We start from the raw sequence: 22,531 nt of genomic DNA, 5'->3' as shown, positions 1-22,531 counted from the left end.
GGTTCAAGCCAGAGTTATTTTCTTGATGTTTGGGTTGGGCTCATACACAATACCGGCTTGTGCCGGGTTGGATTTTTAAGCCCAAATTAACCTCCAACACAGATTGTCTAAAATGTGTTGCTCCTGTTTATGTACAAGCTAGTGGTAACTCTGCAGCATAGCTAGCTGCTAATGTAAGTTAGAAAAGCTCTGGTAACAAACAAAAAACATTTCTGACTTTAACTCGTGACTTAACTTTTCTGTGACTCAAGTCTTACAACAATATTTAGAAGGAGTGAAACCAAGCTTGTATGAGTTACAGGCCACAGCTGAAAGGTCAAAAGATATTCAGGTGTAAAAACTAATTAATGACAGATTGCCAATCATTCTTAAAATATAATTGCTAAATGTCAAATTAACGCAAGAACAAACAAATTCTACATCTACAATCGAAAACTGTAAGAATTTGTGTGCATTTATTTTCTTAAAATAGTGTTTTTTAACAAAATCACCCGTGGCACAGTCATTGCTGACCAAATTATTCCTTTAAAATAGAAGTAACTGAAATATGTTACTATCCACATTTGGCTTTAATGTAGTCAGAGTTTCTATGAACTTGTTTCAAGTATGCCATGACTTTCTGTTTCCTCCCTGTGTAAACATGAGGCGACACGTTATAAGAGTTCCAGCAAAACATTATGACCCTTGACGTAAGCAGAAACCAGTGTGTGAACCTGAGCAGTTATCATCTATTCTTGGGCGACTAAAAAAAAAAAAAACAATTGGAATGATGCTAAACAAAAATGTGTCAATTTTCAGGCATAAATCCAAACACTTGTAACAAATAAAGCTCTAAATCTGTCTGTCCATCTAACAAAATATTCCTTTTCGTTCCATACGGAACGTTGAGTCTACATCTTCTTACATCATCTCAATAATTTACTACATCTTCACATCGTTCGTACATATCAGCGAAGGGTTGTTTTTTGTTTTTTTTAATTCATGAATGTTTCTCAAAGACGTCTAGCGCGTCTCATGTTCATCTGGTCTTAAGTTCTGCACAGCTCCCAAGCGGAGCTTTATGATGATCCCATTTTCTCTCTCACCTCTGTGTGCCCCTTGGAGCTGCAGCGTGATGGCGCGCCGCACGTGGCGAGCGAAAACCCTCCCACGGCTTGCAGGGAAAACTCACGCACGGCGAAGCTAAGGAAAAAGATTGTTTGGGTACAGCGCGTCAGAGAGCTGTGCTTTAAGTGGATCATAATGGTTAGAAATGGAAAACGGATGTTGATTTTTAGCAAATGGAAATGTGTTGTTTTCTGTCGTAGTATGCCAGTAAAGGGCAGGAGAAGGCAGACAGAACATATAATTCAGGAAAGCTGTTAGTTGGTGAAATGGTTCAGTCCTCATTGGGGCTGCGATTAATGATTATTTTATTGATAATTCTGGCGATTAATTGATTAATCGCATTTAAAAAAATTGCACATACTTCCCATTTTTTATTCAACCATTTAATACAATGCTAGAAATGCATTTAGAGATGTAAATAAGCAAATCAATTCCTTTTTAAATAAGAAAATCAATATTTTAATGCCTAAATGCAGCAATGCAGCATTCATTTAGTGAATGCTTTGTCATTTACAGCTGAAAAATCCTTCCAACATCAACGTGTTAAAAGCTCAGCCCTTCCTGTTTGATGTAACATCCATACTGTGCAGCAAAAGGTATATAATTGAAGATTTAAAGAAAAAAATAAATATAAGTAAATATCTGACAAAAGAAATAACTGGAAAAATCAAATACATTTCTGAAAATTTGTCAAAACTTTGTTTCAAAAACACCAAATTTTTCAGTCTTGAAGAATCTCAGACATTTCTGAGTTGAAAATTTGTTGCAAAAAAACTCCTTTTGAGCTTAAAAACAGAAATTTTCCAGAAGATAATGTGAAATTTCTGACTTTGAAAAGTTGAACATTTGCTAGTAGAAACTCCGACATTTTGAGAATAGTTTGAGAAATTTTCTAGAAAAAAACAAAGTAATCTCAAAATGTACATTTTTTTTGTCGGAAATTTAATCTTGCTTTTTTTTAAAAATCGGATCTACATCAGCCCTAACACGTCGTTGTCGTTCCCAGCAGCTACTGTCACAACAGGCGAAACAAAATTCTTCATCTGTTTATTGATTTTTGTGCACATTTTTGTGATGTTGCTTTAATATCAATAATTTTGGAAGAGTGAAATTCACCTCATTGATCTCTATGGATTTTATTCCAGCGTCCTGCTATTTGGACAACCTACACTATTGAATACGCCGCTTTGTACCATGAACACCTCTCTGCCCTTTAGACAGAAAACACAAAAGCTTTTTATAATCATTGTTGACATTTTACTGAAAAACATAAATATCAATAGATAAAGTGTAATGAATTTCCCAAGGTGAATTTTGGATCCCTCATTATACGCAGGCTAAGTACCTAAAGGTTAGAGGTAAACAGACAAATAATACACATTCGATAACTGCAGGATAATTACCCATGTATTCTGCCTCCACAAGTATTTTTTAATCTCATCTTTTATTGAAGATGTAGATTTGCGCGTGAAAGTGTGAATAAAAGAGACAGAAGCCACAGCGACCTCTCCCAGGTGTCACAATTAGAAGCTGCTCAAAGGTCGGCCCAGATGATTGGATTATTGAAAATCAAATCTGCTGCAAAGATCTAGGAAGATCTTTGCCGTTATCTGAAGAAGAAAAAAAAAGCCTCTCCGCTCAGCAAAACAGAGAGAATCCAACGCATCGCCCCTGAAGGATCCCCAAAAAAGGACAAACAGGCACCTGAGACGAGGGATGGAGCCCGGGCCCGGAGCTGGAGCAGAACAGGCTTTTTGAAATGTATTTATTTATTCCTCTTCAAGCTCTAAAGGATGATTGGCAGAAAATGTCAAACGCGACACGTCAGGCCCGAAGCAGAACAGACAGAGGACAGATGTCAGAGACGGCGCGATAAGGAGGCGGACGGGCTGATAGGAAGGAGACGACTTCAGAGGGTTATGTCACCGAATCATTTCAGATCTCATCTAAATACCCTCACCTGACCTGCCTCCCCAAACGCTCCCAGCTTGAAAGCAGCTTTCTGATAATATTTACCTCTTCTTTCAGATTCAGTCGGGGGTTCACTGTTTGTATTTTTTTGGTACAAAAGCAAACCTTCTGGTCTGGGCCCTCAACCAGGGTCAGATATCCCAGAAGGCAAAAGCATACGCTGCATGTTAATTACTCTCACTGTGTTTTGTTTGGCCCTCGAGACTGCGCTTAAGTTTTCTTGTCTCGTTCAGGATTTAACCTCGACGTTTGTGGTTTTTTTGTGTTTTTTTTCCCCCAGGGCGGAGCTCCAGAGGCGCACCCAGAGGACGAACTAGCGCGCCTGACCAAAAAGATGCTGTTCGACATGGACAACCCTCCGTCCGATGAATATTTCGGTAAGACGTCCGCAGTTTATCTGGTCTTTGTCTTCCTGTTTTAATGATCTCCTAAAGAAGACAACTCCTCCAACCCCAAACTTTTCACTTTTCTTTTTGCAGCCGCCAAATAGTTTGTCATAAATCTCAGATTATTTTGTGTTTTTAACTTTTCAAACAGAACAGTTGCATTTCTATGCTTGAGGCTCATCAATGTGAAAGCATTTCTCTGATTGTCCCAATTGAAATTATTGAGCACATTTTAATTGATCACGCAGTTAATTGACTTGTTGCCTATTGTGACAGGCTGAGCTGAGCTTTTCACATGTTGTCAAGTGTACACTGAACGATTGCTGTGTCGTAGCATTTTAGGCAACAAAAATACTTATTTTATTATTTAAAAAAGAAAATGAATTATTTGCATTTTTAATGTCTTTCTTATGTACAAAAAAGGGCTTAAGTGGTTAAATAGAAAAATGTGCAGATTGTGTCGTTTTTTTCGTCATGAAAATAACTAACAGAATAATTGATTACTAAAATAATCATTAGCTGTAGCCCTAGTGTCAAAACTGTAATTAATACATGTCCAGATTCAATTGTTTGGCATTTCTGTATAAAAATGATGCAATTATATCTTATATCTGACAAGAATCACTTACTTTTATTTTCTTTCTTTTGACTGACTTCAGGTAAAAAAATGTATTCTCATGTTTTGGCCAAGATTACATCAAGATTAAAACTGGGCTTCCTTTTCTTCCAGCACCTCAAATTAACAGGAAGTAGAGGGCAGAGAATCCATACTGTTCAGCTCCATGACCTCTAAAAATAAAAATAAAATTTTTTTTTTTTTTTAATGGAATACACATAAGCTAATCTGAAGTTTTCTTCCTGCTGGGAGTCGCTCGCCGTGGTGATTCATGGCCCCTGTGTTGGACTGTGGCACAATTTAAAGAGTCGTTTCCTGTAATTGTGCTTTGAACGGAGCTGAACAGCAGGTTTAACTATTTTTGGACTCGTATCCTCGGCTCAAAGTGCCGCTGGCATGACAACAGCTTCCTCGTAATAGCGGCTGTCATAGGTGCTCGAAGAAACGCTGTCTGAATGGACACCTGATGCATGCGTAATGACTGCTGATGAGAGCTTTGTGGAGAAAACAGAAAGCTATTTAAACACGTTTCATTGGCGTAATTATGTAAATAATAGTGCAACGGCCGCACGCTGTGTGTTTTTCACTGTGGCATTTGGTGGAGCTGGAAGAAAAACAGACACACTCCTTCCAGCGTGAGCCTGTGAGCCATGAGCATGTGGGCTGGTGGGTTATCAGAATCGCAGGACAGTTTTCCAGATTGGGCCCAATACTTCAGCTTGGCATCACCAGAAGCCATTTTTAGGAAGCGTCTCTGTAACCAGAAAGAGGTGTTCATTGCAAAAACACAAAGTCTTACCACTTGTTTATGGTGTAGCTTCTAGTGCACATTTGTTGGTGCACTTCAAAACAGACTTACAAATAACTTTTCAGGAAGAAATTGGAGCTTTTAAGTCAATAATTCCTTAAGATTGATGAAAAATTGCACTGGCAGATTATTTCACTTATAACAAGGTGAAAATATCTCATTACAAATAAACTAGTCTGCCAGTGGAACCAGTACTTTTTCATATAAATTAAGAAATTATTGATTTAAAACAAACTCCTATATTTTCTTCATAAGTTACTTGTCAGCTAATTTTGTCTTATTTCAAGTGTATTAAGATATTTGCACTAGAAACTGAACCAAAAATACTTGGTGAGACATTATGCTTTGGCATTGTTGTTACTTTATTTACTTCTATAACTATGATTATGTAAATCAGAAGTTTACATATACCGCTTAAAAACACACACACACACACACACACATTTTTTTTTCCTTAATGTGTTAAAGGAATTAAATGAGATCCATAATTTCCATTCTTGAAGTGTAATTTTGTTTACAGACTCCATCCATTTTTTTGCAATCATGGTTTGGTCTTACTTAGGTAAGACCAAACGTCTCCTGTTTTAGGTCAGTTAGAATCACCAAAATTATTTTTATTTGCCAAGTCCCAGAAAACTTAGCATGAACTTTTTTTTAGAGATTTATTTATTTTACTTTTTATTAAATTCAGAAGTGAACACAATTGGTCATTATGAGGAAAAGCTATATTTTAAACTGTATGACTTGAGTCAAACCTTTTGAGTGCATGCTGTCAAAGTGGCTGCAAAGTGACTTAAGGACAACAAAGTCAGTCTTTTTGGTTTTGTCATCACAAATCCCCACTCTGTTTTATGGAGAAGTTGTGGGTTGATCATTAAAATGTGTGTGTGAGTGAGGCAGCCACCAGTTCTGTCAGGAGGACCAGAACTCCAGCAAATTGTCGTGAGAATCTTCTAGAAGGAAACCCAAAAGGTTTGAGCCCAGTCGTTCAGTTCATAGACAACGCCACCGAACACAGAGGAAACGAACGGAAAGTCCTGATTCTGAAGACATTCATAAATAAATCATATTCATTCTCTCACTATTGTCATACAGCGCAAGTAGATCTGATTTTGTTCTAATTTACCTAAATAAAAAGAGACGTTTGGTCTGATGTGATTTCAGGCAGTGAGAATAAAAATCCATCCGTCTTTTTATTCAGTGTATGTAAACTTCTGGCTTCAGCTGCAGGCTCTCTAAACTGCCAAGACAGGTTTTTGTCAATTATTTCGCAGGCAATAGACGTAATCAGTGACAAAAAAATAAATAAAAATGTAGATTTTCAGCAAATTCCGAGGCTTACTGAATATTTCCCTTTAGAATATTTTCCTTTATTTCCCTCCTCTTGGCTGAATCACTTAATATTTAATTCTCTCCCCCTTCCACCTTCACCCCGTCTGAAAATATAGAACTGTCAGGATTAAACAAGATGCCAGTTTTAATGCTATTCTGCAAAATAGGATTCAGGAGGCAAGGATTCTGTGCGTTTATACATCATCTCTGTTTTTCCGCCCTCTGCACTCTGAGCTGCCAGAGAGCGCCAGCCCCGCGCTGCTCCCTCTTGCTTTAGCCTTTAATCCCCTTTGCCCTGGAATTAGTTCCCATGCCCATTAGATAGCTCATTCAGTCAGGTTCTGCAGAAGGCTTTATATCGCCTCATAATCACACGACGCACACCGCTGTAGTGTGTGTAGGTGTATTATAGCAGCAGGGACGTGTATTTAACCGGTATTAAGAGCGATTCGGCTCTACGTCGCGGAGTGCGCGCGCATGTAAAGACCTTAATTGGTTCACATTAGACATTGGGTCAAATGGATCTCCTGGCTGAAACGAGATGCGGACTCGGTCTGGAGCGACAGGTGGGATGAGGGCGGCTATTAGTTCCTGTGATCAGAAAAGACGTCCGTCGAGAAAAAAAGTATTCGGTTTGCTGACGAGCCATGTCGGAGACGCAGCAAACACAAAAATTGGGATCACTTTATTTCAAGGCGTGTGCATGACATGACATGACATGAGTCATGAACATGAAGGAGTCTGAACGAAAGCTTATGACTGTTGTCATGAGATGTCGTTCAGTTTTAATGTAAGTTTTAGTGCAACTTTGGATTAAAATGTCATTACTTGCCATATAAAGCAAAGTTGACACTTGTAATGCAACATTTAATGTGACTTTGCATTAATAGTGTTATCATTTAACAAATGACACATTTATGAAGACTCCTTCATATTCATAATAAGTGTTTTGTCATGTTTATGACTGTCTCATGTCAGTCTTATGCAGACTTAAAAACTTACCCAACATTTTAACTTCTTTTCCTTTATGCAAAACTTCCTGCGGGGATAAAAAGTAACCACACATGACCTTGAGGCACACCGTCAGCACCGTGAAGCATGGTGGAGGGAACACGTGGCACAAAAAGCAATCATTCATAAATTAAAATGAGATCCATAATTTCCATTCTTGAAGTGCAATTTTGTTTACAGACTCCATCCATTTTTTTGCAATCATGGTTTGTTTTGTGGGTGTTTTTTTTTTATTTCCTTTTCTTGTTTTTGGTTGTTGAATTTCATTTTTGATATTTAAAATGTTTTCCAGTTGAAGTGTGGAGTTTTCTGTTTGTTGGACGGACTTGGATTATTATGCCGTTATTTTTATATTATTTGAAAATGGCATCGAAACAACAATTTTATTGATTATTGGAATAATTTCTGGGGCAATTTATCAACTTGAGAAATTTATCGTGACGTTGGCCTTATTTCACCAGGGTGCCACTCAAACTCTGTCATGTTCTACTGACATGATAAAAATCTTCTGAATTACACATATGATGCATTTATGGAAATTGAAAAGAAGAACTTCATTGAGTGCATGAATTTATGAACAACTCTAAGGATCTGAAGCCGGTTCGAAGTTCCATCAGCTATTAGGCTTAAATAGACTCATGTTCATGTATTTGAATGGCCTAGTCAAAGGGTCTGCAAACTGAGGCTCGGGGGATGCAAGTAGCTCCTTGGATCTTCCACAACAGCTCAGCTAATATTTTTAAATACAGCTTAATTAGTAATTATACATGTAAGTTTTAACAGTTTTTTTATGTAATAGCTGTATTGAATGTTCACAACGTTGACACTAAAAGTACCAGTAACATTCATTTCGTCTGATTGTTTTGAGTTAGTTTGAAAATTAGCTTTTTTTTCACATGATGCTCCATAAAATTGATTCTTTTCTTTTGTCAGCAAATGTTAATGTTTACTTTATTCTAAAACCTTAACAAATAAAAAAATGCCAGTTCTTTAATAACATTTATTTTAGCAGAAATATTATCAGAAATTCTAAGCTCTTTTTTTAAAAGTTGATGTAAGATTTGCTGCACGAAGTGAGTCTTACTAAGCCGGACTGAAGACAAAAAACTGCTCCTTCGAGTCAAAGCTTGCAGACTCCTGGCCTAGTCAAAGTCCAGATTTAAAGCCAATTTACAATCTGCGGCAAGCTTGGAAATAAAAACAGAAAAAACATTCTTTAAGTTTCTAGTTGTGCTTATGTGTGATTGCTTCATTGTTGTTACTAAGTAAATTGGGGCCAAGAAATTGGCCCCAATTTTCTGAATTTTGGGATATCGGCAATCAGCCGATACGCATGTGAAACCAATCTCTTCCGCCGATCTCACTCACCGCGGCAAAGATGTATACAGTAGGAAATGAAGGCCCGCGGGCGAAAGAGCAAACATGGAAGTTTGAAAATCCGGTCACAAGGGACGCGAGGTAGCCGAGTTACTGGCTGCGTGTTCACTTCCAGCTGACGGAGGCTGACTGAGCAGAGGAGCAGAGAGGGAATAGGGGGTTGGTGGGGGGGTCACGTTGTGGTACAACTAGGCAACAGCTGAGTGAGCTGAGAGACGGGAAGAGAGGAGGGCAAAAAGCCCACGACCGAGGTGACTGCTGGGACTCATTAGCAGAGAGTTCAAGCGCAGAGGCAGGCTGCTCTGTGTCTCCTCCCCCGCTGAATAATGTACACAGAGTCTCCCCCGTTATGGAAAAATGAGCTCCGGTCCGGCCCGGCTCCTACTGTACGTCCAGGGCTGTGGGGAGGAACGACAGTCCCAGAGCAGGAGACTTCTTTTTCTTTTCTTTTTTTGGTAATTACAAAGAATCCAGCAGCACGCAAGCCGCGGCTCTTTCTGTCGCTGTTGACACCCTGAGGCCAGTAATTAGTGAGATTAATCAAAGCGGTAGCTGCGATCTCTCAACGCGCTACTGGACCGGATCACCGTCTCCATTCTGCAGCGGCCTCATCCCCGTCCCTAAGCGTCTTTGATGAACTCCGATCCGGAGCGGCCGTTTCGCGGGTTCCCGTCGGTCCAGAGGGGGTTAATTCGACCGAATTAGCGTTACGCTCTGTGATGTCACCAGGAAACTTTTCATCAGATTCGTACGAGCTTCCCGAGTTCCACAGGACGCGGCTCTGCTGCTGCGCCGTCCGGCAATTACACCGGACAAGTCTTTGAAGAGTTCTGCTTAAAAAAAATTAAATAAAAAGAAAGAAAGAAAGAAAGAAAGAGTGCAGATTTCTGTCATTCTCCTAAAGTCTGGTAGAGCAGTGAGAAGCAGGAGGTGGTGGTGGTGGGGGGAGTTGGGATAAAAGATGGTGCACTATAGGAGAACATCTTTTCTTGTGAGAAACCTGGTTTGCAAGCCAGAAAATTCCCTCCCTTCCCTTCCCCGTTCCCCAATGATTGAAGCTTCTTTGAAAAGCAACTGATTAGTCCTGATTTAGAGTTCCAGATTAGATTTGAGTAATCTGAAAGAGCCTTTTCTCCAAATGTCATCATCCGTCATATTTAATCCACTTAGGTTGCGCGTAGGTGTACTGTGTTTGTGGAAATCTAATAAGACACAGCTACTCAGATGCCTTGGCATTCGTGCATCGGAGGGAACTTACAATATTTTGTCGTCGCTACGTTTCTGTCAACCAAAAACCGGGACGTAAAGCTGAATAATTGAACGGATCAGATGCTCTGCATTATTCACAATTAGTGATGATGATACTTATGCACTCTTCTGCTGCAGAATATCACTTCTTCTTCTTCTTCTTCTTCCGTTTTTACACCCAAGTAACGTTTTGGGAATTCCTGCATGTGAATCCCTGATTCCTGGGTGTTGTTCTGTATAGAAGAGAATTAACATGAGTGTGAAATGTTTTATAGCCAATCAATATTTATACAGAGGGAGTTTTTCCAGTGGGACTTTTTTTTTTCTTCATCGAGCCGTCGGAGTAAGTGTTACTGTCAGGTCGTAGAGAGAGGAAGTCATTATAAATTAGCGGAAAGATTCGCGTCGTGGACTCTGAACTGTCGGGAAAGAGCCCTCCTCGTGTTTCCTTTGTTGTTTTTTTTTTGTCTTTTCTTGATAAGAGTGAGAAAAGGGAAAAGAAAAGGCAGCCCTTCCTCACGTCAGCTGGAGGAGGCCTCATAATTTATTAGACGCCCTGCATGAAAAGTTCATGAGGAATCTTGGAAGAGACACGATTGGCGGTGGAGACTCCGGTAACACCACAGGCCAGAGGAGTCGGAACGTATCCACACCGAGGTAACTGGGTCACAGAAAGTTGAGTTTCCCCTCTCTCCCCGATTCTCCCGAACACAACAGAAACATCACGACTTAATGTATTAATAGACCCTCCGGTTTAGACAGCTTTGCGCGGCGTCGACGGCGCTCCAGTGGAGCTCATTTGCATTTTACTGAGGTCGCCCTCAGCAGTCTCTCAGGAGTTTGCTCTTAGATGTGCCTCTACATGTCATAACGAGTGGGATGTGTGTCAGAGCGAAAACCTTTGTGTCACCCCCTTTCAACCCCTCCACACTCCCTTTTCACCCAATCATCTTCCCTGACATGTTCTCACTCCTGACTTCCGAAGCGCCTTTGGCCAACCTTCTTCAACGTCAAGGTGTGCCTCCGACGCGCCAACCATCCTGATAGTCGGTGCTCATTTCACTCTCCCCACTTTTGTTTTTCTCAGAATCTCTGTGTTTTAACACTTTTTTGTGTGTCTAATAGTTTTTGCCGTTTACTGCTTTCCTGATTACCTTCACCTCGCTCTCGCCTTGGATTCAATATGTCTGCTTAAATCTAATCCAGCATTTTCTGCTTTCCAAGGACCCTGAAACCTTTTTTTTAAGTGAAATGAACATACCAGTTCTGACTGAACAGCTTCAGTATTTAACCTTGGTTGCTACAAACTTGTCTGAATTTACAACACCTGTTGGCAACGTGATGGTGCAGCTCAGGTTTACTAGCTTTGGCTGTGAGGTTTGCTCGTTTGTGGGAAAAATATGTGAGACGTGAGCCGTAACATGGAAATCAAAAGAATTACTCAAAACGGATCGTATAAGGCAGTAATGGGGGGATGTTGCATTCCCTTTTCAACCATAAATATCCACATTATTTCCCACCCTGGACAGGATGTGAGTTTATCTCTTAGCTTGATAACCCAGTCTAATTAACCTAGCAGTCACGTTAATGGACTGTGTGTGGAGGAAGTTGGAGTACCTGGAGAAAACTCACATATGGAGAAGAATATTAAAACCCCAGGCAGGCTGTGATTCAAATCCAAAACCTTTTTAATGAAATGCATCAATGCGGGCCCCACTGTGCAGCCCTACATGTACTATACTATATATAATACTGCATTGCCTTGGTATGCCAGATATAAAGCAGATGATTCCTAAAGGTATTAAAAGAAAGTTCTAGTACTGATGTGCTAATTGCATTCACATGCACAGGTTAGAAGAGTGAGAGGAGACAGGTTAGTGTGTTTAAAATCCAACAGTATATACAGTGGAAAGTCAGTGTCAAAAGAAACTTTGAGTTTCTTTTTCTCTTTAGCACATCTGTACAGCTGCATGGACCTTGCCAAGGTATTCCTAACCTTTAAATATCAAGCAAATAAAATTTGAACTACTTTCAAATTTTATTTCACAAATAAAGATTTGGGACTGGTGGCGTCTGTATTAAAGTGGCTGCGCTATGTGTTTTCCAGGCATATAGTGCCATTTTATAGCACAAACAAGTAACTGAGTTACATACTTGTGTTATTAAAATGCTACTCATATCAAGTATGACTTAAAAAAATTTGACTTTGTCTCTTTGAAAAGTCCTGCTCTTTATGAAACTCCTTCAGGAAGTCATCACACCTGATGACTAACACTTTAACAACATTTTTATCATCGTTTTACTGAGAAGCAGCTCCTATATTGAGATCAGTAGATGTGCAGGTCCACCAGGTGTTTGCTAATTGCTGCTGGCTAGTCTGAAGGAGCTGAGAGGGGGATTCTTGTAAAGCTTGCAAACTGCAACTCCAAGGAGGAGCTTCGTGTGGAAGGCGGGGCTATGTTCACCCAGATGTTTTAAACAGGGAGATAAAAAGGATTTTTCACACATGCATACCTGGATTGGCAAAACTCCAGGTATGTTTTTAATGAGGGAATATGGTTAAGACATGACATACAGCTCAAAGAAGTTGATTTAAGATTCAGTAGGGTGTCTTTCAGAAGTTACCTGTGCGTCATCTAATCTCACTCTAACAGTAGAAGTCAGCTGGTGTGGAGCGTGACTGTGGTTCAGAAACGTCAGATGATGTCTCAGCATCTTCCTTTGTCTCTGTGTCTCTTTAGCGAAGCACTCCGGATGCTAGCCCAGCTCACACCACGCTGCTAGCCATCCCGCTGCTTTTTCCGACCTCATGTTGGCTCAAATCTGGGAAGCGTTCCCACGTAGCGAACACTGCAAACCAGGCTCAGGTCGTCTGTATGCACATTACAGTCAGTAATTACTATGACAGGCCGTATTAAACCCCATGTGGAGGCTACCAGGGGACCACGACTGGAGGTTTCTACCTTTTCTTTTTAAATGAAATGAAAGCGCCCAGCAGTGGCTGTGAGACAGAAGGATAATGCTGCTAGAAGGAGGTCACGGACCACCCAGGGGGAGGAGGCGAGCACACACGGCAGTCTGGTGACATGGCAACTTGTCTTAAGCCCCAGCATCACTATACCACCTACAGTGGATTACAATGTACGACAGCAAAGGGCTAAATTATCCAACACAATACCTGAGGATGATCCATTATAGCCGCCTTTTACAAGAAAAACCCTGCATCCCTGTCAGTGTGAAGCGACGGATTTGACTTCTAAGAGCCTTTTTATTTCTCTCATGGAAATAACATGAAATGCTTTCAGTCTTAATCTATAAATTTACCAGATTGAAGGAAATTCTGCAAAACCCAGCAAGCTTTTGTTTGCTGTTTTAAACTGCCTACAATTGGGTCCCTTTATGAATGGGAGGAGAGCCGTTTTTCTGCCGTGTCATCGTTTCTCTCTGTATTGTTCATGTGGTGTGTTTTTTCCCCCAGTACTTAATCATTATTTTTGAGCTTTCTGCTCAAAATTTGTAGCAGTTTATGAGACTTCACTGCCTTTTTTTTTTTTTTTTTTGACTTCCCCATCCGCTGACCTCTCCTTACTGCTTTCTAGTCTCTCAGCTGCCAGCCAGCTTGGGGTTTCTTTTCTCAGAGCTTTTTTGGCAACGGTTCACATAAGGTGACCGCCCTTCCCCTCCTCCCCTCCTCTGCTCTCTCTCTCTCCCGCCAGGCTCAACGCTCGCCGCCCTTCCTCCATCAGACAGCTCCAGTGAGGCTTGCAAGATCAGCTGGCGTGCGAGTCCAGCTGAGGCTCGCGGGCGCTCACGTTGCTAGATTTTGCTCGCGAGTGAACGTTTGACCGCGGAACAACGAGTCGGCGCGCCGGAGCCCGTACTGGTGCGCGCCGATAAGCAGGGGCGTGAACACGGAGACAAACATGCTTACCTGTCCTCACTCCCTGGCGCTCCTCCATGTCACCCCTGCCAACCTGCTCCCAAAACATGTAACCTACACCGCCTCCTCCCTGCCCCCTCTTAGCTGCCGGCCGTCGGCCCTGACAGGCCGAGCCGTAATGCTTCGTGGCACCGCCTGGCCTCTCCTCCGTCCTCTCCACCGTCGCCCCAGCACTTCTGCAGACCGTTCTATTTTCTTTTTTTTTTATTTTGCTGACGCTGAGAATGAGATTCCAGGGCCGGGGATGGGGGACGGAAGCGTTCGGAGATTGAAACGCAAGCGATGACAGCTATTTCTCTTGTCGTTTCGTGCCGACTGCAGGGCCGCGGCGTTATCAGGCCGAAGCAGCAGCCAAGATGAACCCCAGAGGGCGAAGAGATGAAAACGCACAAATTGTGGCCTCTGGCTCATCAGCGGCTGGTGGTCGGACTTCTTTTCATTTGCTTTGTTTCTGTCAAACACTCAGCGGCCCACTGCTTAGGTCAAGAACTTGTTCATGCTGTTGTTGAACCTGATTTTAGCTGCTGAGGTTTTAGAATCATGAACTGAAACTATCCAGACTACAGTGTTTCATAAAGTTAACTGTATTCCTAGAGGTTTTTCAACTTGGATGCATTAATTAGGTTTTCCTGTGACAGTTCAATAGTCGTAGTGTATAACTGTGAAGCTATGCACTACTTTTTGTCCTTTCTTCTTACAGCAGCTCAGGCTGAATGATGAATGTTTGTGAACGGAACATTTCAAGTTAGATTCTCAGGACGTTGAACTGGGCAACGGATAAATAACGATATATTTCGCTATGGAGACGTGATCAATATCATTAGAAAATGCATCCAATAGAATGTTCAATGATTTCAGTGAACTCCAATCTGGAACCATACAGCATTCTGGGAGATGTAAGCAGAGGTAAGGTAAGAAAAGGTCATTTTATTTATATAGCACATTTTCAGCAACAAAGCTGTTCAAAGTGCTTCACATGAATTAGAAGGACATACAAACAAAACGACAAAGCAAAAGAAAGACAAAAAGATAAAAGTATTAAACTACATATTGGTTCCCCATGTTTAATAAGGATAAGTGGTTCAAAATTTATCAACAAGAAGGAAAGGCGCTAGCCGCTCAACATCTCACAGCGAACAAAGACTTGAGCAGGTAAAACAAAATAAAACATGCTAACCCTTTATTTAACGAGGTGTACACAAGACTGACAAGACACTGTCATAAACATAACACCTGTCATGACAGTGTCTTCTCAGTCTTATGCAGATCCTGTCAAATAAAGTCTTACCAAAATTACAAACTAACTTTTATATTTTTAATTTAATGAATTTTGTGGCCAACCAGTAGTTTAAATTTGCCTGTTTTGCTCTAAGTATTCACTGTGGCTTCTGCACGGCTTGGGGCAGAACATGGCTTCCTTCAGATGGGCGGAGTGCGAATCGGCTGCTTCTTCAGCCTGTCAGTTCAGGAGGGCAGCCAGGTGTTCAATACATCTTGTGCTCTTGTCATTTAGTCGACCGTAATGTGACTAAATGGGAAAAAGTCGAAGGCGCGCTGAAATGACGCACATTTCTGTTCGATGTGTCTTTTGATTCTTCGTTTGCAGTGATGTAAAGATTTAAAATGCTGTTTCTTTTTCCTCCCCTACCAACTCATCTATCAGATTATCAGATGTTTTAGTCCAAGCACAGAAGTTCAGACGAAATCCCAAAATGGATGTGGAGCTTCTTTTATTAGTTTTGGAGAGCAGGTGTAGTCGCTAGCTTTGCCTTTGGGGGGTTTGCAAGGGTTGCACCAGCAGAATTTGTATCCTTTGGTTACATTGTGTGAAAAGTTTGGTCTCCCACAAAAAAAAAGAAAAAGAAAAAAAGGAAAAAAAAAAGTTCCTTGCGATCCTTCTTTACATGCACGATCTTTGATTTCTGACTATGTAAGATCAAATTGAGCTGCAAGTGTGCTCCCTCTCCGCCTTTCATGCCGCTTCAATCTCACGGCATGAAAAAACAAAGAAGGCAAAGACTGAGGGAAATCTGAAGCGTTCTGCCACTCAACATCCCCCAATCCCAAACAACGGCGTCTCACTGCCACTACAAATACATTAGAAATCAATTATTTATGGAACGGCGTCAGGGCCGCTTTAATCTTTTCCTTTTATCCAATTAAATTGTCTAACCATTCTAAGTCTCTGTAGCTCACAGGGAATGTGCTTCTTTAAAAAAAAACAAGAGGAGAAAAGAAGAAAAGATTCTTCTCTTCAGTCCTCCTTTTGACTTTCGATGTAACAGAGAAGAGACACTTCTGAGGGTTGAAGAATGAAAGCAAAGAAAGTGAGTAAAGTGTAAATGAACTCCCCTCCTCCCCCCCGTTCCTCATCCCACCCGTCGCCATCGCGTTGGTTCTACAGGAAATATTTGAAGTTTTCATATGAAGACTCTGGTTCCACTCCCCGCACAAAAAAAAAAAAAAAAAAAAAAAGGGGGGACGCAGAGGGAGCGCCGGGGCTTTTTCATGATTCCTTTATGCCCAGCTGAAATAGTTCGAAAGTATTTGGGATGAACTCCACGGGGGTAAATACGGGGAGTTGCTTCACTCACTGTCCTGTATTATTCAACGAGTCAATTGAAGTCGTGTCTCCAAATTGAAAAAGCTTATTTCCAACACAGCCGTGTGAAATAATTGATGTGAGGAATGGTTAAAAAAAATAAAAATTAAAAAAAAGGAAGAAGAAGCGCTCCTCCCTGTTATCAGACAGCGAGGCTTTTAGAAACAACACAGAGACTCTGAAACCATTTACGCTTTGTGGGGGGGAAACGTCACGGCCCACTGGCGGCCAACTTTACGGGAGCGGCGGCGAATTTGTTGGGAGTTGTGCTATAGAAATCGAAAATCTGATTTCTCTCTTTTGTTCTGTTTTTAAATTCAGCTTTGAAATCTGCTGTTCCACGTATTCTTTTCCTCTTTTACTTAACAGGACAAACATGTTCAGTCAAGTCCGTGCAAAAGAACAAAGTAGTACCAAGTATTTTTGTCCTAGTTTCTAGAGCAAACGTCTTCATACGCTTGAAGTAAGCAGAAGTGATTCATAAGTTAACTATCAACAAGATAATGAACCTTGTTTTAAGTTAACAATTGCTTCATATTGATGAAAAAGTATTCCTTCTGTTGGCAGATTATTTCAATTTGAAAAAAGATATTTATAGATAATTATACTAGTGTGTTTTCATCAATATTAAGGAATTATTGGCATAAAAAAGCTTCTATATCTTGCTGAAAAGTTACTAGTAAGTTTTTTTAATTATTATTATTATTTCAATCAGTCAGGTTAATTTGAAACCCAACAGTTCAAAGAGATTTGGATTGTGAAAACATAAACAACATCATAACACACTGTGCAGTAAACAGCTGTGAAAACCAATAACCAACATTATATTTTGTCAAATTCCTTCGTTAAAATCACCAATAAACATTGCAACTGAAACTAAACGAATGGCTGTTTTTCTACATGCTGAGACATCAGTTCTTTAATCCTAGAAATGTTCTGTGGGTTATAGAAGACCGACTTTGTAACCGTCTTTATGTGACTTTTAACGTTCACACCCATGTCTGAGCTCTAGTTTCCAGCTGTCATAACTGAAGCTGCGCACTGACTGGAGATCATCTTTAGGTCCAAAGATAATAACTTCAGTTCTGTTTCTGTTCATCTGGGGCACGTTTTGGCACATCATTGATTTCTGCTAAGCATCTGTTCAGTGCATCGATGGCTTTAGAGTCACCTGCTGACATCGTGATGTAGAGCTGTGTCTCATCCGCGTAGCTATGGTAACTAATCGTATTTCCTGTTATAACCTGAGCCAGCAGTCGAAGATCCCTCTGTGTGCTGCAAACCATGTGAAAGATATAAGTAGTGAACTTTTCTATTGCCAGGAAGGGACGTGCAGAAAGTATCAGCAGAGCTCCCAGTAAATTATACCACTTATGTCTTAAAGTGTGTTTCATTTTCTCCCCTTTGTAATAAATGTACAAACTGATAGTTGGGTCTTTCTAAATGTGTCAGTGCGAGACTGATGCTGCCGAATAAATAACATTTTGTCTTTAGACTCCCGCGCACATCTTCACCAGGGCTGCTAACGACTTTCTCCACATCTATGAGTTTCAGAGCCTCAATAACATTGTCCTCCAAACAACAGAAGGAGCTTCATGTTTGTTAAGGAGAGCAGAGATCAGAGCCTCTGTAGGTTGAAGGCCGGCCTCAGATCGGCTCCTGCCGCTGTGTGGATGAACAACACGCGTCTCTGACTTCACGTCTCGTCTACCTGTGTGGCATTCCCTGGCGAATGGATTCCTTATTTTTCTTTCCTTCCCCTTCCCTCGCTGTGATGTCGGGAAATGTGTGAATACGTGTGGCAAAAAAAAAAAAAAAAAAAAAAACCCGCGTACGTTTCACCCACAGCCGCGCGCCGGTATCTCCTCGGGCCCCTCGCGATCACAGACCGCCAAAAGGAAAAGGATTTCCGAGAGGTTTCCTGCTCGTTATTTAAAGTGGGAGCCCTGTGGGACATGTTTGGCATTCTCATCCACTCACTGAAGATGGCCTGTGATCCGGAGCCACTAACAGGCTCGTCTCTCTCTCTCTCCCTCTCTCTCTCTCCTTTTCTCTTTCCCTCTGGCTCTCTGAAGTGATTACCCTGCTTGTGATTCCACTGACACCCACATGTCCCCCGGAGACGTGCCTTCACTAGTTTGTTTAATCTGCCTCCCCGTACAGTAGGTAACGCAGACGTAATTGAGGTGTGGATAGAGCTGCGGGAGCAGATGAAAACCGATTGCAGGCTTTATGAAAACCTGTCGGCTTCGCCGGGGATGACAGTCGTTTCGAGATTAACGCGCAAAAAAATGCGGCTGTGATAAGAATTTCGAGAAGTTAAACGTCGGGCCTTTGTTTTGCAATTTCCCTCTCTTTTCCTTTCCTCGCGCCCCCCGTCAGTGAACGACGAGCCTCGTTAACAGAGTTACAGATGTTCAGTATTCCAGTATTTCCTCCCTGTGAAGCCGCGGTTCTGCTCGTCCCTTTCCGCAGATGCTCTCTCTCCGTTTGCAGAGCAGGCCCCCGCGATAAGATAATGACTTCTCTGAGATTAGCGCACTATTAACGAGCCCTGGCAGTTTGATCTCGGCGGCGCACGACGGAGCCCAAAGTTGCGCTGATACCTGAGACGGATCCCGCTTTCCGCTCCGTTTGAATTCTTGATATGAAAAACAGCGAGCGGAGCTGTGGAGGAGAAGAGAAGAGAAAGGAGAAGGGAAAAAAAAGAAGAAGAAAAAGCAAAGCAAGCATCAGATACTCTATCTGCCCCCGGTTGGCGTCTCGCCTGTGTCTGTAACGCTCCGTTCAGAACAGATGGAGCGTCAATCATCGGTCCAAATCAGCTTTGAGATGAAGCGAAATGCAGGGAGGAGAGAGAAAAAAAACCCTGATCTATTGAACTGAACTTGAATTAATTAAATATTACTGTATCATGCTTCCTCTGCGAGATTGCATCTGTCCTCAGATGTGTAAAAAAAAACATTAAACATTCTCAGATATCTTTTCAAACCCCATTATTTGGAGATACCAGTAATTAAATTGACAGTGTCATTAATTGGGTTGAAGATAACTTGCATTGAGTCGAGGACATCTTAAACTCAATTAAAGATATCTCCAACTCAATTAAAGATATCCAAATGCCATGTCCCGCAATATGCAATCAGGCTCTTTGTGGAGTAATAGTATCAGTTCACTTGTGCCCCTGTTACAAAGACTTCCTTGTACTTCCAAAGTTTTCTTTTTTTATCATTTAAAGCCCGACTTTTTCAGCAGATGTCACTCGTTAGTGATGTGTATGGTCTCTTTAATGTGCCATAATTATACTATTTAATCCTTCCTTATCCAGTCGGTTTGAAATAGAAATGAAGATGAGGCACTTTTGACTTTAGGGAATGGATTTAAGGGGCAGCTTTAGTTTTTTTTGGGCTGATGTAAAAGAATTTGAGCCGTCTTGTCATAGACGTGTTGAAAGTTTTGATTGACATTTCGTACAGTGGGAGTATAAATTTGGTTTGTTAGGGGTTGGTAGATCCTCATAGACGGATTTCGCAGCATCATCAGCATATGATGGAAAGTTTTGACTACTTGTCCTGGACATTTAGAACTACTTTTTGCCAATTCATTCACCCATTTCATCTGCCATTATGTCCATGTGTGACTATCGTTTAGTCCCGGGATAGTTTTCTTGGTCTAAATCTTTACTCGCCACTGGGTGAGTCTCTATAGTCTGATGGTAATTATTTGGGGGGAAATAAGAAGAAAGACATCTGTGTTGCACATGGTCAGTCTGAAAAAGTTTCAGACTGAGCTAAATTTGATTTGCCAGGTGGTAATGAAGCACATCGTGCTTTAAATGCAAGTATGTCATGATTCTTTGTCAGCTACTGAATGTCTTGCGTCTTCCCGAAAATGTCTTCCGTCAACACATGGCAGATGGGTCTATGGACAGACTGCTTCACGTTGACGGTCCTGTGGTCAGCGGGACTCTCACCTTCTGTTAGACGGTCTCTGAAAGCCCACTCAGACTAGGCCTCGTTACACAAGCTGGAGTCTGACTATCCTCAGACTATTGATCTTGTTCAGAACCAAACAGCAACGTGTTTTCACAGACCTAATTCAAATAGGACCATCAGTTTGGCAGTGCTGTCATCTTCATGAGCTGTTTAATCTGAAATTGTGATCGTTACACTGAAGTTACAGAATATTTATCAAATTTGAAGAGCTTCTGGTTTGCTTTTCCACTTTTTGCCACACCAATCTGTTGTAGCTGGGAAACTATTAGCTTTTACAGCCAGTCCCTGCCTGATTAATTTTTTTTCAGTCAGTTGTTTGTAGATTCTGTAATTTGTTAAGCTAAATGTGTGTTTCTACCCAGAGGCAGCATAAAATACTTTTCCCCCAGGTTATATCTGCACTTTTGATCAAACACCAATTCCTTAAAATGCTTGTGCACCTCTTCTCGTTTCCGCTCTCGTATCTTGGGCTCAATCCCTGTTACAAAAAGCATCAGGCCAAGAATTTTCTCTCAGAACCACCAGCTAATGGAGCTAGAGTCACATTTCACTATCACATGCATAAAAGTGGAATCTGTCTCCTGCATTTTTCTGAAGCTGAAAACATTTTGGTTGACCTGTGCTTGGCCCCCCTCTCTGCCTTTGCCACCCAGGACGCTGTGCCAGCTGCGGGGAGAACGTGGTGGGCGAAGGTACCGGCTGCACCGCCATGGACCAGGTGTTCCACGTCGATTGCTTCATCTGCATGACCTGCAGCAAACCCTTGCGCGGCAAACCTTTCTATGCTGTGGACAAGAAGGCGTACTGTGAGCCCTGCTACATCGTAAGCTACATCCATTACTCTTACCTCACCATGTCACACTCTTGACTGTTGATGTAGACTTTTTGTTGTCTCAGCCGTGTCTCTAAATCCCTTTTCGACATGATCCGCTACGTGTCCCTTGTCTTGTCTGTGACACAAGACAAGATTTTAGCAATATTCTTGGAAAAGCAGGTGCAGTCACTCACAATATTTTAGACTTTAAGTTAGGGATTATCAAGACCTAGCCAAGATTCACAAAAACATTTTTAGCGGTCAGCCAGTCATGGTGTTCTCACACTTATTACAAATCCTGTAACTCTTGTCATAAGCTCCATTTCCTTTTCAAATGTGCGAAAATCTTTGTTGATATTCTGCTAATGTTTTGCGATTGTTTCATTACACAAACAAAATTAAAATCACTCATGAAAAAACAATGAGCCATTCAAAAATAATGGCAGCGACGGATGTAAACAGTTACATGAGGAATATTCATGACTCAGCTACGATGCCAGCGCTCATCATCTATCAGCCAATCAGAGTAGACATCAGCATCTGGTTTAGGCTTTGAAGAGGCAAGGGCCAAGTATGTGGGAGTGGCTACACAGGCGGCGTTTGGGGAAATTTAACAGAAGACTTTTGGACTCGACATGATACAAATTTTTATAAACCATGTGATGCTGTGAGTGCTCCGATGGAGCCAGCTGCACATTGTCCGAAAAAACTAAAACAAACCGGCATCATCCTGCTGCTTCCTGCAGGTTTTTGTCAATAGTAACATCCGGCGGTTCGTAATATCATATGATGCAAAAAATATTGCTTCCACTTTCGAAATACAGATATTTAGATGCAGCTGAAATAGCACCTCCTCCTAGTGCAAAAATGTTTGATCAAAAAACGTGAGTTTTGTTTTTTTGTTGTTTTCAAAATTGTCATGTTTCCGTTCAGCAAATTTATTTTTGTAATTTCGATTTGGACAGAAACTCAGCTGTTGACGCCGTCATGTCAACGTGGACTGAATCTCTGGCAAATCTTGCTGAATTGACAGTTCTGAAGGCGATAAGGGTCGAGGCCGTCATCAATGAGGTGTTCCTAATAATAAATCCTCAACCAGATGACAGTCAAGACAGACTTCATAGAAACAATTGACATTAAGCAAGGTCCCATCACACCACCACTCTCCATCTATTAGCCAAATTTGGGTTTTTTTCAGCCGCTGTATCTCATTAAAACTGTTTTTTTTTATTATGTCTTTAAATTTTGCTGGAATTCAGGATAATTTAGTCTGATAATGTGGAAGAGGCTGGAGAAAACTGGACCAGTTTGAGCAGCAAGAGAC

General features: G+C 41.3%; 1 protein-coding gene across 6 annotated transcripts in view; it reads left to right on the top strand.

Annotated features, from left to right (window-relative positions):
* lpp (LIM domain containing preferred translocation partner in lipoma) overlaps positions 1-22,531 on the top strand; it is a 166,442-nt gene that overhangs the window by 117,243 nt on the left and 26,668 nt on the right. For all 6 annotated transcript variants that reach the window (XM_055050210.1, XM_055050184.1, XM_055050217.1 and 3 more), the window contains 2 exons: positions 3,359-3,455; positions 21,047-21,216. In XM_055050210.1, the coding sequence (XP_054906185.1) occupies positions 3,359-3,455; positions 21,047-21,216 (267 nt within the window). The remainder of the gene's footprint in view (positions 1-3,358; positions 3,456-21,046; positions 21,217-22,531) is intronic.

Source organism: Poeciliopsis prolifica, unplaced genomic scaffold (genome assembly GCF_027474105.1).
Source record: "Poeciliopsis prolifica strain line A6 unplaced genomic scaffold, Auburn_PproV2 SCAFFOLD002, whole genome shotgun sequence".
Classification (NCBI taxonomy): domain Eukaryota; kingdom Metazoa; phylum Chordata; class Actinopteri; order Cyprinodontiformes; family Poeciliidae; genus Poeciliopsis; species Poeciliopsis prolifica.
This window is presented reverse-complemented; position numbering and strand designations above follow the sequence as displayed.